This window comes from Vigna unguiculata, chromosome 3 (assembly GCF_004118075.2).
Source record: "Vigna unguiculata cultivar IT97K-499-35 chromosome 3, ASM411807v1, whole genome shotgun sequence".
NCBI lineage: Eukaryota > Viridiplantae > Streptophyta > Magnoliopsida > Fabales > Fabaceae > Vigna > Vigna unguiculata.
In genome coordinates, this window is record NC_040281.1 from 25856075 (window position 1) to 25873716 (window position 17642).

General features: G+C 36.4%; 2 protein-coding genes across 2 annotated transcripts; both read left to right on the plus strand.

The window, feature by feature from the left end:
• The first annotated feature begins 619 nt into the window (after positions 1–619).
• On the plus strand, positions 620–5235 carry LOC114178959 (CBS domain-containing protein CBSX2, chloroplastic-like). Its single transcript, XM_028065116.1, has 8 exons — positions 620–992; positions 1089–1176; positions 1263–1327; positions 1465–1513; positions 2363–2415; positions 4148–4263; positions 4525–4582; positions 4674–5235. The coding sequence occupies exons 1-8, from the start codon at positions 816–818 to the stop codon at positions 4740–4742; spliced, it is 675 nt and encodes a 224-aa protein (XP_027920917.1). The 5' UTR covers positions 620–815; the 3' UTR covers positions 4743–5235.
• Positions 5236–12713: 7478 nt separating this feature from the next.
• LOC114179728 (abscisate beta-glucosyltransferase) lies at positions 12714–14517 on the plus strand. The gene has a single exon (XM_028066152.1). It carries the CDS (start codon positions 12828–12830, stop codon positions 14262–14264), a length of 1437 nt encoding a protein of 478 aa, XP_027921953.1. The 5' UTR covers positions 12714–12827; the 3' UTR covers positions 14265–14517.
• The last annotated feature ends 3125 nt before the right edge of the window (positions 14518–17642 follow it).

Genomic DNA, 17642 nt, shown 5'->3' on the forward strand with positions numbered 1-17642 from the left:
AAATATTAATTTTCTTAATCTTTATTAAGAACTGAGGGAGTAGGTGTAGTATCTTTATCAAGTAAGTGTTGAATATCACTAATTTCAACAAGAATAATTAATTGAGCTTTAGACTACTTTAATACGAAAATATTGGTTTTGTGATTAACAGTAGTTTAAACCATGGCAAGCCAATGATTTAGAGCTTTGTTTTCTTCTAGAAGTTTTGTGTAAGGTCTGAACACGTTTTAACGTTAATACTGTTTGATTTGGAAACGGAACAGTTGCTTCAAAAGAAACGGAACAGGGTATGGGCAAAGGTTCCCACGTGCTTCTTCAACGGGCAGGGAACACAGGACGAATTCATCAACCTACAACCACGTAAAAACAAAACCAAAAGACTGAAAATATTGGAAATGTCAATATGTTCTCACACCAAACGACGCCGTTGTGAAAAGTCCGACGCTGACCGTTATGAACTAGTGTCAACGTTCTTTGCATTCCACCGCCTTCAACGGAAAAGTAATGCACGCTCACGTCTCTTTTTCTTCCATCAACCAATCTCCTATTTATTTATTATTATTATTATTGTTATTTATATTATTATAATACTTGTTCACTTTCTATAATTTCTTTTCAATTATTTATCTTCCCCTAGATACAGCTACTCACACCGCCATTGTCGCCATTACTTTACCATTTCATCAGTTGATCTGCTTTGATTCTTCGTCTTCAAGCTTCAATCTCAGCAGAAAAAATCATCCAAAAACCCAAATAAAAAAAGTAAATTGTTTTCATAATTTCATTACATAGTAAATTAAAAGAAAAAGAAAAAAATGAATTCGATTCATTTGATAAACACTCTTGCTGCTCCGCTTCGTTCTTTTTCTCCTCCCTCCCTTTTTCCGCAATGCCATTATACTATCCGTTCCTCTGCTGTACCGAAACGGCGTCGTTCGTCTCATTCGTCTGGGTTCCGCCTTGCCTCGGGTCCAGCCGTGAATTCGGTTCCCGTAAGTCTTCTTCTCTCGGATCAAGCGCCATTCTTACGCTACCGTGTTCCTTACCTTTTTTCTTTTCTTTTGCGGGTTGCGTTTTTACCTTCTCAGCGTGAGAATGGAACCTATACCGTTGCTGATTTCATGACAAAGAAGCAAGATTTGCATGTTGTGAAAACCACCACCACCGTTGATGAAGGTACCACGATGTTGTGTAAAGTTTTTTTTTTTTTTATGTGATTTACTGTATTTATTTATATATCGTTATTTTTCCTTGGATTATAGCTCTGGAGGCTCTGGTAAACAACAGAATCAGTGGTCTTCCGGTAATTGATGATAACTGGAATTTGGTAATTGTCTTTTTCCCCTCACTATTTTTTTGTTCTGTTGAGTAATTTAGTGCTAAAAAACTTTAACGCACTTGGGTTTCTATTTTGGCTGGATTCAATTCCTCCTTGAACCTTTTCTACTTCTTTTGACGCTGCAGGTTGGAGTTGTTTCAGATTATGATTTATTAGCTATTGATTCGATATCAGGTACTACAGATATCAAAGATGCAGAATTGGAAAATGTTATGTTGTACTACCTTTGATTTACGTTTAAGTGGCGAAATTTCTGTGAACTACAAAGTCAAATCAATGTTCATAGGGGTTGAATGGTTGATGGAAGTGATTATACTTCATATTTTTTTTAAAGTTTGTGTGTTGTAACTGACCTATGGGTGTGAGATTGAAGATACTGTATGCTTATACATGCTATAGTCAGAGAGTTAGTCATTTCTGTTTTGGTTGGTGAGTAACGAGGCTAATGGTACTCCCTCTATTTCAAATTATCTGGAGATTTGGGACTTTGTATTTCTAAATGTCTAACTTCATAAAACCAAGAGAGTATTAATTTTTTCTCAAACTCCTCGCTGACTTGTTGGCAACTTATCTAACTATTTAATGTATTTAACTAAGAGTGTTATTAGTAGTAAGTTAGTAACTCACTTTCTAATACACTTCTAACCTATTCCCTAGTATTGGTTAAGATTTATGCTACAAAATAAGAAGTGGGGGCTACAAAAATTTGTAATTGCCACAGAATTTCAGCTAATAGTAAATTCTGTTGCTATTATTTCTCTTTACTTAGTTCACAACTATGCTCTGACATTTTCGGAGGGGAATTTTAGTCAAAGAAGACTTTTTATCATGGTAATTGGTGCAATGATGAACAACTCTTATGATGTGTGCATTAGCATAAATGACAAATAATTTGAAATGAAGAGAGTATTTAACTTTTTTTCCAAGTCTGAAACACAGCAATACTTTGTGCTTAATCTTGTGAATAAGTTCTCTGCATGCTGCTGCTAAGATTTTTCTAATCGTTATGCTTGGCTTTTATAGGAGGTCCTCAGAGTGATGCAAACCTGTTCCCCAACGTCGATAGTTCTTGGAAAGTAAGTGGAACCTTTTTCTGTTCTATTTCTTAAGTGTGATTTTCTGTTAGCATATACCATGCTACCTTATGAATTCTGATTATATGGAATAGATTTTATCATTTACCGATGATTGCATATAAACTCTGAAACTCATGCCAAATAGTGCTATTAGATGCTAATGTGGTAATGATGACTGATGATATTCAAAAACTAATGTTTGGACATAGTTTTTAATGCAATAATTAATAATTCACCTGCTCTAGCACACAATCAGTTACAAACATAAGCTGAGCCCACTTTTCATTTGACAGCATTTTGGTTGGATAAATATAAAGAAGAAGACATTTGGATTATTGAATACTAGATACCAAACCTCTGTTTACAATTCCTTTTTTACAGAGCAAGTTATATCTGATTCATATATTTTGTTCATAGTCTGGGTGTGTTTTGCGAGTTTGAATTTTCATGTCCCATCAATATTCATTGGTAGAATGAGTCTTCATATCCTTTACCAAGCCAAAGTTGTATTGCCCGTTTCTTGATGTACAACTAGATCATATTTCTCAAAACATGTAAGATTTAAAAGGGAATCAAATAGTATTGGTGTTCCATGGTAATTAATACTTTTAACTAACGCACTTCCTTGTGCCTTAGTTTTATAGGATAGAAGAAAAATTATGTGTGAGGCATAATGTGTTTTTACATCCCTGTGTGTCCACATTTCGTATGCCAGAGTCAACCTTGAAGCAGCTATGATCCACTTATATGATGCCGTGGTGTATAGAGCTTTAAACACATTGTGAAAGTCAACTACTTGAAAAGTTCCAATGTTGTATTCTAGAAAAATTTTGCCTATATTCCAATTCTTGAAATTATGCATTAATGCCTTTCGATATACTTGTGTTGCCTATATTTCTTTGAAGGGTTCTGTTTTTTTCCCTGGGGATCGGAGAGGAGGATTGAGGTAGTTGAGAAATAACTGTATGATAGACCGATTATAACAAAGTTAATAGAACCTAGAAGGGGAACATGAGGAGAGAAAATAAGCAAAGGGATTGATTTGCTGTATCAGTCCAATCTGAAGAAAATAATTGACCAGAAAGAGTGAGCGTACAATTACTTGTAAGAAGGAAAGGTGTGGCAACAACAACTGAAAAATGAGAGATAAGCTGCTAAATGGTTGCATAACAAGTGATCTTGAAATTGGGAGAGTAGGGAGACAAAGGGGTCCTTTCCTTGTAGTGGAGTGGTTAGGGGAGGAGGCCAGTTAGTGGTTGACTGGCTTTTGCCTTGGTGTAGGTTTGCTTCTTCATATTAGGTATCTATGTTCACGTTAGCCTGTACCGACTTTTCTTGCATTTTATAGTAAAATCTATAATATAGTTTATCTTCTTCATCCCTATGTTGATACCCTCGGTTTCTGTCTTACTAGCACTCCTTTTGTTCCACTTGAAAAGGACAGCTCCCTTTATAGTTTCTTCTTAAATTGGTTGGCAAGATGGTTGTATAATTTTTTTAATGAATCCGTGCACATGAAACTCAAACTATTCGTGATGTTGGGTGTCACTGTAATAATATTCTTCCATACGATAAAGGATTATGTGTAGGTTGAGCCATGATTCTTAATAGTACTTTTGCTTTCTTTTCTTCACTTGCACTCAAAGAGAAGGGGTATTGTAATTGTTTAGCGAGAGCTCATTCTATTGAATGGCTACCCTTCTGTAGCTCTAATTATTGTTTTGCATGACAGACATTCAATGAGTTACAAAAGCTGCTTAGTAAGACTAATGGCCAAGTTGTTGGTGACTTGATGACACCAACTCCACTTGTTGTCCATGAATCGACAAGTCTGGAGGAAGCTGCTAGGTACTGACTTTTCATACATATCAATAATGTTGAATTTCCTGATTCTTTTGCATGTAACACCGTAATTCAGAACAATGTACGAGGACAATAAAATCACTGACGATTTATTGCTATTAGTGCCACCATTTATGTTAAATATTTCTATGATAATTAAATTATTAAATTCTGATTTACACGATTCCTAAATCTCAACCATCATGATTAATCTATCTAACATGCAACCATTGGCCAACTGATAAACCGACACCATTACTTGTACAGGCTGTTGCTTGAAACAAAATATCGCAGACTACCTGTGGTCGATGATGATGGAAAGCTGGTAAGGATATCTATTCTCTCCTGCAAGATTAATTTTTGTGCTTCTTCCACCGGTGACTCTAGCTAATTTGATTTTTCTGCGTTCGTTCTAGGCTGGACTTATTACAAGAGGAAATATTGTTAAGGCGGCTCTGCTATCAAAACGCGCGGGAGAGTGGTAATAGTGTTTGAAAAGAAGTCATTGAAAAAGCTTTGCTTGGTGCTTGTGCCGGTGAGAGTCAGCGTAACTTCGAGATTGTTAGCTACGTATAATGTTAAGTATAGTGTAATGTATAGTGAGTGTTATGAATATATGACGGGCCAAAAGAGGAGCTGAAACTTCGAGATTGTTAGCTACGTATAATGTTTAGTATAATGTATAGTGAGTGTTATGAATATATGACGGGCAAAAAGAGGAGCTGAAATAAACTTTTGACGTGACATCTTAGTAGTGAGTAACAATCAAGATAGAGTGAAGTGATTCATCGATCACCTTTATTAGGTTATCGACATTGTTTCGTGCATTTGATTATTACGAGCATGGAGACACTACATCCTCTTTATAGGTCTCTGTTAACTCTGACGTTTGAGGCTGGAACTAATAATTTAGAGCCCTGTATTATAAATTTATATTGTAAATTGCTGAGGATTTTAATTTATATGTTATTTTGCCCCGGTCGCTTTCCTATATTGGATTATTCACGAAGTTCTCGAGTCTCTCCCTATCTACCTGTTTATTGTCGTATTAAATATCTCTAGACAGTGTCAACATCTGATCACATGCATTCTTTTATGGAGTGAAATACATTCCCGTTGTTAAAAGATATGAACTAAATTCCCTAAAAAAAATATATGAACGTTTTATGAATGATTTTAGAAAGAATTTTAGTGGTATGTAACTTCCTGCAATCTTCTTTTGGTAGTAAATTTGTCAAAACATCTGTTTCTCTTTCTTATACGTGGTTATATATTTTGCCCTCTAACTTAAAAGGATGTCAGAAAATAAAATGAGTGAAAATTTCCGTCCTTGAAAAATGTATGCATTAGTGTAAGTTATTATAGTGAGGGTTAGCAAGTGAATCTTTATGGTTTGACAATGTTGTTAATGATAATAATGTTCAGTTGAGACTGAAGTTGCCACATCTGCATTAACTTGCCCAACATTTAAGAATAAGATCTTAATTTTGGTCCATCAACTAAACTAATAATGGGCAAATATGTTTTTTCTTTTTTAAAAAAATATACATGAAACTTAACTATTTTGGTTTCAAAGAATGTAAATTAATTTTTTATTTGATCTTAAGTTCAGTTATGATTGTTCTTTCAAACTTTATTTTAGTTGTAATATAAACTATGATGTCATATTTTAGTCCACTTCCATTTTTACTCTTTACTTTTAACCCTAAACATGTTAAAGTGAGCTAACTCGGTTCACATGGATTGGCTTACTACGAGTCGGATTTAAAATGAGTGAATCTAACCCGACTCACTTTCTGGTGAGTCAGAAATTTTGTAATTCGGCTCAACCGACCACGAGTTGGTGGGTTAAGTGGGTTGGCTCACCAACCCACCTAAAAAAATTATTATTTTTCTTTAGTATTCAAATATTTAAATATTTTTTTAAGTAACCCATGAGATGACAATCATAATAAAATCAAGAACCAATGTTTTGATCATGCTCATCGCCAATATATGAAGAATTATTTTCAAGAAAGTATCCATTAGTCTAAGAAAGTATGGCTAATATTACAAATTTTCTGTCATACTATTCAACAAAATATAAATAAAAAAACTATACATTTTCTTCATGCTAATTTAAAAAAAAAATATTTATAAGACGGTTACTTAGTAATTTACTATAAAGATTATAGTTAAAGATTAAAGTATCAATATATATATATATATATAACTTGACAATCAAATTAATTAAACATTCAAACTATTCAAATATAATTAAGCAGCATTCTAGTATTTAAAAATATGAAATTGTGAACAAATATAATAGGAGTAGTAAATAATTATTAAAAAAATTTAAAAAAATTAAAAGAAAATTTAAAAAAAAATAAAAATAAAAATTGTAAAAAAATGTTGGTGGGTTAAGTGGGTCAACCCACCTTCAATCCGGCTCGAACTCGTTTAACCCGTAGGTTAAGTGAGCCAGGTTGAGTTCAATCCACTTTTGAAAAAGTTGAATTTTTCTCAACCCAATCCAGCTCGAACCCGTAGTGAGTCGGGTTGACTCACGGGTTGAAACCCATTTTGACATCTCTATTTGCTATAAAGTTCACACTATAATCTAAGAAATCAAATATAAATAAATTACTTAATTAAAATTATATTTATATGACTTGTCAAAAAGAAAGAAATTACAAACAACACTCGGATATTATGTATATATTTATATATTATGATTAGAGCAATTCAACTACTTGAAAACTTCTTCAATTATTAAGTGTTGATATCTATGTTTTTTTTAATAATGAAAAATATAATTGATCTCATTTATTTTTTTTTTAATATTTTCAACTTAGATAACAATACATGTAAAATAATAGAGAAAAGATCTTGAGATTTACTTGAGAAGGTAAGCATGGCTTAATAGGGTTATTAATCAAAGCCTGGTCTACTAGAAACAAATTTTCGATATTTAAATGTTACCAAAATTCTTTCGTTCACATTTTTCAAGACAATTAATACTTTATTATTTTATATGTTTATATTTACTGTAAAACATTATGTTGAATCACATGGACGTAAAATATTATTTTCATACCCATTTTGCAGTTTTTGAGAATGGAGAAATATACTTGAGCTGTTCGGTGCTTTGAAACAAAAACGAGAATGAGATGCAAAAATTAAACAACACATAAACAAGACACAAATTAAAGATAGATGACGAGAAAACTTATGGAACAAAGCGAGTTGTGAATAAAGAGTATAAATTAAAGATAGATTACGAGAAAAGTTATTGAACAAAACGAGTTGTGCATAAAGAGTAGGTTCGAATGCTCGAGTCGAATGAACAAATGAGATGAATGCATGAAGCCACACCACTCACCACTTGTAGATAATCTCAAGATCAGTGATTAAGAGTGGTCACTTGAGCTGAACACTCAATATAAGATCTAGGAGAGACTTGACATACTCAAAGATGTTGGCAAAACAAAAAGAATTGAGTTGCAAAGGTTTTGATGATGACAATTGCAAGGAGTCACCACAAAGTAAATATTAGAAGATTATTGGATGACTATTTAATTATTGTTTAAAGCCTCCTGTAATAAGTTCTGATTGTATTTAGTAGTTTAAGTAAGCTTAGAAACTTCATAAAACTACCACTAACACTTAATTTTTTTGGGAATGTTTTTATTTATCCAAAATGCATTGTGATAATTGATTATTACTTATGATAATGATAATCGATTATCACTTATGATGATCATTATCATTTATGATAATAAATTATCGTATGTTTTCTTCAGTTTTTAGAAAAGTCATTGGAGTAATCGATTATCTCAGTGGATAATTGATTATTACCGAAAAGTATTGATTTTAGAAACTGCTATGGAATAATTGATTATCATAAGTGATAATTGATTATCTCTGGCAGTTGGAACTTGTCTTTTCAGTTTCTTGACCTCATTTTCTAAACTCTATTTATAAAGCTCTTAACCACTTTCGAAAATACCTTTTTGAGAATCAGAAGTTCAAGTGTTGTGATCCAAACCAGTATAAATCCTTGTGTTCATAATCTTTCTTACTCTCTTTATTAAACTGCACTTACTTTAAAAGAGTTGAATCTTTCATTTAAAAGGTAAATTTTGGGGAAAATTTAAAGTATTAACTTTTATTAATTAAACCAATTCACCCTCCTCTGGTATTTGTTGAAAAATTGTGAAAGAGGCTTAGGGCTTAGGGCTTGGAGCTTAAGAAAGAGGAACTACTGCAAGAATCCATTCTCAATCATAAAATTTGTGAAAGAGGCTTAAGACTTAGGGCTAAGGGCTAAGGTTTTAGGAAAGAGGAACTACTGTAAGGATCATTCTCAATCATAGATCATCTAGGGCTCTTGATACCATGTTGAATATAGAGAAAATATGATTCAAGATTAATCTCCCTTCTGTATCAACCATACATAGGGTAATCTATTTATAATAGAGAGGTACAACTAAAAAGAGTAACTAAAAATAAATAGAGTATCTAAAAGAAAGATAAAAATCAAGTCATGATTCGAAATTAACAAGGAAATTAAAATTTGACTAGTTAGAACCTAAAACTAGCACTAGTTTTAAAACTATGCCTATATGACTAGAAATTAATAACTAAGCTACCTAAGCAACAAACTCTCCTTCTAAACAAATTCTAGATGATAAAAGAGTGCTAATAAGTATGCTAACTACTATCAATAACAAGAGCTGTGAAAACTCACCTAATAGAATCTTACAAAGTATCCTAAACTAGCAAAAACTACAAACTTATTTTTTAGGCTTAAATATACCTTTGGTCTCCATTTTTGTTGTTTTTATGCAATTTGATTCTTATTTTGTTTTGTGTTCAATTAGGTCTTCATTTTCTTCAAATTTTGGTCAATTTAGTCTTTTTTACTAACGGTGTTTAAATAATTAACGTTTTTGAACAGTACATGCCACGTGTCAACTCCTGATTTTTTTTTAATTTGTTTAATTTTTGAATTTTTTTAATTTCAAAAAAATTATTCAAGTGTCAAGTCACAATGTGCCACGTGTCAATGTCAGTGCCACGTGTCAGTTTGTGGTTGTATTTGTCAGTGCCAAGTGTCAATGAAGGTGAGATGCCAAAATGAATTTGGTGATTGTGATAGGGGAAAGTTTAATTTGGAAATGGAATGACTTGGTTGCGGACTTGTTACCATTGATTGAAGTCAGTAAAGGAGGCTAGATGTTATGAGTGTCGTTATGCATAAAAGTGGTCAAGAGTGTTGATGGTGAGGCAGTAGGCCAAAACTCAATCGTGATCAAGTCAGTGGAGTGATGCATAAAGGAGTGTCCAAGGCCCCTAAGGCAGCCAAACCCCCCTCACTTATGTCATTCTTGTAGAAACAGTACTCTCACACTCTCCTTTTCCCCACAGAGGCTCTGCTAGGGTTTAACCTCAATCTTGGTCAAGCTAGCTCTAAGCACAGCTCGTCTCCACGTAAGATAAACCCCAACCTCTACTAGTTCCTTTCAAAGTTCTTTTTGGTATTTTTCCACTAGAGGTCCACTTTAGTAATCTCGTTTCTGTTCTGTGCTACTGGTTCCAGTTCTTAGATTTGCTCTTGGAGCTGCCGATCCCATTGGTTTAAGAGTCGAAGCTCGATATTAGCTCCTTTCTAGGTAAGGGAAGCTAGAGTTATGGGTTTTAGTCTATTTTTGGTCTGTTTGGAAGTTACTTGATGTTTGTATAATCTATACTTTGTTGTGAATGTTTGGATTGCCATGTGTGGTTGTATTGGTTATGAAAATGCGACTGTTGTAGGGAAACAATGGCGAGATCTGTTGTTCTCGCCCAAGCGAGACCGACTCGCCCAAGCGAGATTGACAGGGACATACCAGGGTGACACTCACGAACTCTCGCTCAGGCGGAGTGCTCTTTTTCTGAGCGAGGCACTGTCTCGCTCAAGCGAGAGACGCTCGCCTAAGCGAGAAGGCGTGAAAGCCTTGGGGTGTCGCTGCAATTTAGCCCAGGCGAGGAACCTCACCTTTGGGCGAGGGGTTATCTCACTCAGGCGAGGGAGGGCTCGCCTAAGCGAGTGTGCGAGAATCTCCCAGGGTCTCTGTCACGGTCTCGCCTAAGCGAGAGCCTGTAGTTTGAGCGAGGGAACCCCTCTCGCCTGAGCGAGGGCTTCTGACTTAAGCGAGGTCTGCTGTAGGCCACACTATTTTCTTCGCCTAGTTGTTGCGAGTTGCTCAATTTATGATATATTCCATTTATTGCACGAGGCATGTGAAATGTATGACAATTGGTGACTATGAACTGGATTGATGTGATTGTGTGATCTTGGCATAGGAAATGAAAGTGATGGTTGGTAATCAAAGTGGCATGGTATTGGCATGAGATAAAATTATGTATTCATGAGTTGGGAAGAATGAGATAGTATGGACTCAACATGGAATGTGAATGAGGATGGACCATAGAGGTTGGTATGGGATTTTAAACGCATGAATAATGTTGTTTGGTTGCTTGAATATGTTTGGTATGAGGTCAGTACGTAATTCCTTGAATATTCCTAGGTGGGGTTTCAGGGTCGTGCTTCAGTGATCAGGACGTAATTCCATGGCCCCTGTTAGTGGGTATCCATGGTGGTGCCCCATCTATATAATTTGGTAAGGATTCAAGGTAAGGTTGCATCCTGACACTCTAAGGAGTTAGTTAGTCTCACTTAGAGCGGACTGACTCTTGTGGTGAGAGTAGCAGGAGGCTTGAAACTCACTAAGGGTTAACCTTGTGTGTGTGAGAGATTGATTCATTGTAACACTTGTAACACATAGTTCGGGGGTGGGCAACTCGGGGGTGAGCAGAGGTATCCACCACAAGTGCAAGCATCCGCTGAATCCGACCAGATTATATGTATTCGGATGAGTCGAGTCGAGTCTTAGTATACTGATTGGAAGGTCATAACATGCTTGGATGATGTATGTATATTGGACTGTGAATTATATCTGATTGCATGATAAAACTAATTTTGGTTCTAGCTTACCCTTCTGTTGTTTGTTGTATGTTCTGTGGTGTGGTCTTTTGTTTTGCAATGATCATCAACTTATTGATGTGAGCAGCGGTGAGAACTCCCCGTAATCATCAGGGTGATGGAGGTTTCGCTGCATAGTCTGCTTGGACTAGATCTAAGTTTACTTGGACTTTCCTTTAGGGCTATGGCTCGTGTACCGCTGGTCTTTAGGCTTAAAGTTCTAAATGTTGTTGATTTATATTTTATACTTTGTTATGCATCGTAGTGTGCCCTTTTCTTATTTGGGTTTTTCTTGGCTAATCGTGAGGAGTAGTGTCTACACTCCAGGACTTTGTTTCTAATACTATTTTGCGTGACATTCCTTTAATTAGTGTTATTAATTAAATGGGGTTTTACATTTATAATATTTTAAATAATTGTATTTTATTTAACAATTAAATATAGGAACTTTATTCAATTTATAATTAAATTTAATAATTTATAATTGAATTTCAAAACACAATTAATAAAAATGTCAAGTTTAAAAAAAATATTAGTATAATTTTTATAAAAGATATTAAATTTGGTATTAATTTGAAAGAGATAAAATTGATTTATTTTAACCATAATTGGAATGAAAATAAACAAAAATAACGAATACATAGACTAAATTGAATAAAAAATAATAAATATAGAAACTAAATTAAACAAAATTATAACACAACCACACAAACTGACACGCGATACAATTATGAATTGACACATAGACAATTTTTTGAAATTAAAAAAAAATTAAAAGATTTTTAAAAAATTAAAATATAAAAAATATTAACCATTTAAAGAACATTAGTGAAAAAAATCAAATTAATCAAAATTTAACAAAAATAAAAATCTAATTAAACACAAAATAAAAATAAAAAATAAAATAATAAAAATAATAAAAATATAAACCAAATATATGTTTAAGCCTATTTTTTATTACCTGTCACACTCGAACCTTCAGAGTATTTTTATAATTTATCTCACTCACTACTTCATAGATATACCCAACAAAGAAAACGGTGGAGCTGCATATCGGTGAAACTAGAATATTCCATATTGTAACTGAGCTTCTAGAAAAAGGTGTTTATTCAAGTATGACGAAAGTTATAATGGCAGTCTATACATGACTTTACTTCCACACGTGTTTGACAATTCTATCCAATAACAGCGATTGGAAACTTCGGACGAACACCACCAGTCAAATAATCTTGTTATATTATTTATAAATATGTCACTCATGACGTTTTGCTCCAAGCTTTTCTGTCCGCAAAAAAACACCCATTTCCATTCATTCCCTAACCTACACTTACAAAATACTATTTTTACTTGAAATATAAAATAATTTAAAATGAATTACCTAAAAAAGTAAAAAATATTTTTTTTTTCTTAAATATTAAATAAGGATAGAAAAATTAAGAAATATTCATGAAACTTTTTCCATGTAAATAAATAGTAGAAGCTGAGATTTAATCACTCACACCTCCCTCACCTTATTTGCTCCTCCATCTAACACACCAAGCTAAGCAAACATTTCCATTTCAACATGAAAACCTTAACCCCTTCGGTGGAAATGTTTTTTTTTCCCTACGTAGGGGGAGGCCATCAAATCCCAATGATAGACGCAGCAAGAGTGTTTGCATCTCACGGAGCCTCATCAACCATTCTAGCCACACCCTCCACCACCCCGCTCTTTCAAAAATCCATCACGCGCGACCAGAAATCCGGTCTTCCCATCTCCATTCACACTCTCTCCGCTGACGTACCAGAGTCAGACATCTCTGTCGGTCCCTTCCTGGACACCTCTGCCCTCCTCGAGCCACTGCGCCAGCTCCTCCTCCAACGCCGCCCGCATTGCATCGTCGTCGACATGTTCCATCGCTGGGCCGGCGACGTCGTTTACGAGCTCGGAATCCCCAGAATCCTCTTCAACGGCATCGGGTGCTTCGCTCTCTGCGTCCAGAAGAACTTAAGCCATGTCGCTTTTGAGAGTGTGAGTTCAGACTCCGAGCCTTTCCTCGTTCCTAACATTCCCGACAGAATCGAAATGACGATGTCTCAGCTTCCTCCTTTTCTGAGAAACCCGTCCGAGATTCCTGAAAGGGTGAAGGGCATGAAGCAATTAGAGGAGAAGAGTTTCGGCACTCTTATCAACAGTTTCTACGAATTGGAACCAGCTTATGCTGATCTGATAAAAAGCAAGTGGGGAAATAAAGCATGGATTGTAGGACCAGTGTCCTTTTGCAACAGGACCAAAGAGGATAAAACCGAAAGAGGGAAGCCACCCACTATCGATGAACAAAATTGCCTGAATTGGTTAAACTCTAAGAAACCCAGTTCTGTTCTTTATGCCAGCTTTGGAAGCCTGGCTCGGTTGCCCCCTGAGCAGTTGAAGGAGATTGCTTACGGCCTTGAAGCTTCTGATCAATCGTTCATTTGGGTTGTGGGGAACATTCTCCACCACCCATCAGAAAACAAAGAAAACGGCAGTGGGAACTGGCTTCCGGAAGGGTTCGAGCAGAGGATGAAGGAAACGGGTAAAGGGTTGGTGCTTAGAGGGTGGGCTCCGCAGTTGTTGATTCTGGAGCACGCTGCGATCAGAGGCTTTATGACTCATTGCGGATGGAACTCGACTCTGGAAGGTGTGAGTGCGGGAGTGCCCATGATCACGTGGCCTCTGACGGCGGAGCAATTTTCGAATGAGAAGTTGATAACGGAGGTTCTGAAGACTGGAGTCCAAGTGGGGAACAAGGAGTGGTGGCCGTGGAATGCAGAATGGAAAGGTTTGGTGGGAAGAGAGAAGGTGGAGCTGGCAGTGAGGAAGCTGATGATGGAGAGCGTTGAGGCAGAGGAAATGAGAAGGCGAGCGAAAAACATTACAGGAAAAGCTGCAAGAGCTGTGGAAGAAGGTGGAACTTCTTACGCCGATGTTGAGGCCTTAATTCAGGAACTTCAAGCTCGCACATTCGCAAACCAGGGCTAAAATTTGGAAAAAGAGAAGAAAGCTTTCAGTTCATCAAAGCAACTTTAGGTCCCTTTTTCATAGTTTACATTTTCGTGTACGCATAAGAATACGAGAAAAAGAGCTTGTTACTTTCTTGCATTAATTACTAGAAATCGAATGCTATATGCATTCCCTAAGGCCACATTAAATGTGTTGTTTTCATCTATTTGGTCTTGTTTTCAACTCCCAATGTCCATTTGGTGGATATTTATATAGTGATCGCTTGTTTTTATGATACTGTCAAAAAGAACTATCCATGCACCTAAATACAAGACTTTGCTTGCATTCCATGTATTATAGAAAGTGAAAGTGACAAAAATGAAAGTAATATAATTTTATTTATTTTTTAATTATTTATTAGTATAATAATAATAAATACCCCACCCCAATCAGTTATTGGTGACACAACGGATTATATGCATTATATTACATCTTGAACTCTTTTCAGGTGTTACTCATCCTGAGCTAAACAAAAATGATGATTTGCGTTGTTGGATGGGACCTACTGAACTTTCTCACAAAATGAGTGCAAATTACTTGATCCAAAACTAACAAACCGTTACTCAAAAGAGACAGGGGACTGGGTTTTCTTATTATTACAAAGCTTTTAAAGCTTTATTGAAATCAGTTACTTTTTCAAATATAATAATCTAATTATTTTATAGGTTGAAATTCATAAGATTAATTTTGTGAATTATATTATGTATAACTTAACGACCTTACAGAAAAAGTGATGTTAACCTAATTAATTTTACTTAAAGACTAGCAGCACATTTTGACAAACTGAACAATCAGCAAGGGGTTTCTGAGCAAATCCACAAAAGTATTTTCTGCTAGATTTCAGATAGCGATACATATTGATTCCGCTATACGTGTCTGTACTATCCAGATCTCTGGTCGGAATCCAATCAGGTCTTGAGGAATTATATTTAGTCAGCTCGTCAGATCGGTATCTCACCTTGTCAGATTAGCATTTTAACTTTGGTCGAAATCATAGATGTTCCTGAAGAGAACAAACAAGATAAGTTAAGTACAAACATCACCTTACTCATGTAGTCCACTATCTCTTCAGTTGGCCTCTTTCCGGTTGATACATGTCGGTTTGGACCCAGGAGGGGTTACCTGCAGAAGGGACTCTGAAGCTCAAGTGAGTCAAAACTCTCAAAAAGGTCAAATCTGTGATTAATGAATGCGTACCTTTAATTACTGGGGTCCACGTGTATTTATAGAGCATTAATTATGTCTGGTTATCCCATGGGCCGGGCCTTGGCTTGGGTTCTAGCTTGGGCTGTAAGTGGGCCTGGGCCCCAACCCAGGCCCTTAGGACCTATTGAACACGGGGGGTTTCCATTTTACTAAGTATACTGAGGTTCTCGGCCTAAACTAACTACTTTCCTTGGCGGTCTATGTTGCTCATGTGCTGTCTTAGGCAGGTCGTTCCTCTAGACGCCTAGGTTACCGGTTTTGGCCGGTTAGGCCAACCTAGACCAGTTACTCGAATTCTTTGGTATGGTGATCGTTTTATCATTATTTTGTTAAGTTGGCTTGGTGTGGTACAATAGAGTTATAGTTTGCACACATGTTAAAATAAGTTATCATTGATCCCATAAAATTGGCCAATTTAAATAGTGAGGCTTGCTTGTAGAATGAGAGTAAGCGAGGCTCAGCAAAGCCCAAGACTAGGATATTCAGCACGAAAATAGCCAAATATCCAATAACCTTTTTGTACTCTCTCCGACTATGGGTCGGACCGAGTAGTTGTATCATGTCCCGATCTGATCTTCCGAGCAGAGGTTCTTGGTACATTTCATAACAGGCCGAGGATAATTAAGTGGCCTAGATTAATTTAAGGAAAATAGCCCAGTATAAAGGCACATATGAATATGGGAAACCACTTTACTAATATCTCTTGATTTTAGGGAAACTGTGTATCTATGAGATTTAAGGAAGAAATAATGGAACTGGTGGTAGGTCAGTTACCTAAAAATATGGCAACAAATAAACAGCTAGGGGAAGAAAAACCCTATATATACGTGTGTGATGCAAAGTAGAGGCGGAACTTCTTTGAGTGAGCGAAACCGAGAGATACTAAGAGAGTAAGAGAGAATACATTTTTGTTCTGGTTCGAGTTTTCGCATTTCCTGGACCGGAACATTGGCGTCCACCGTGGGGCAGGTAAAACTTGCATCCCTGTCCACATTTAAATGGCTGTAACTACGTCAGGAAATAATGGAGGAGATTCCCTCACCTTGGAGAAAGTCATGCAACATATAGAGAATTTACAACAAGAGAATGAGGCAATGCGAAAGCAGGCGAATGACGAACATGCACGACGACAAGCACACGAAACAAGACAACAGGCCGAAGTAGATGAAGAGAGAGAGCGCCTGCGCAAGGAAGCATCAGAATCACGTAACGTTTGGAGGAATCATTGCGCCAACAAGAGCAATTGCGCAAGTGTAATAAGGGGTTACATACGTGGATGAGAGATCGTGGCCATTTTCATGATCGCCAATACGCCGACAGGAACCTAGATCAAGAAGAGGGCCACCCTTTCGCCAAGGGGATAATGGAAGAATTAATTCCACCTCATTTTATTATTCCAAAAGTACAACCCTTCTTCGGTGAGGGTGACCCTGAAGCCCACCTGAAGACCTTCCAAGCACAGATGTTGATATCTGGAGGGAACGATGCCATCCGCTGCAAAATATTTGTCGGAACACTCACTGGCACAACTCTTAAATGGTTCAGTAAGCTTCCCAGTGCATCCATCACGTCTTTTACTACATTTTCTCAAGTCTTTTTAGAACGATTCGCGGTGAATCGACCAAAACAATTACAGATAGCCGACATGTTCGATGTAAGGCAACGTCCGGAGGAATCACTAAAACAGTTCCTCAACCGTTTTTGTGACGTCAGCATGGGATTAATTAATCCTAGTGAGGAGATGTTGGTGGGAGCTTTTGTCAAAGGTCTACGAGCAAACCCTTTTAGCGAATCCCTAATTAGACTACCTGCAGCGACGCTGGTCGAAGTAAGAAGTCGAGCTGCAATACACATTGAAACGGAGGAGACCATGCAAAGGAAGAGAGCAGAGGAGAAGCGTCCAAATCCCGAATGCAAAAACAAGGATGCCAGACGACAAGTGATGGAAACTTTCTCACCTCATAAACGATCAAGCCACAAATTCACGCCTTACTCTACACAACGAACGCCTCCGAGGAAGATGGTGAAACCAACTTCTCCAACCTTGACAAAGTTAAAGGCACAACTAATAAAGGATGATGGTCGCGTGGACATCTAAGGATATGTTGGGGATAGATCCTAACGTCATTTGTCACCGGCTAAATGTAAATC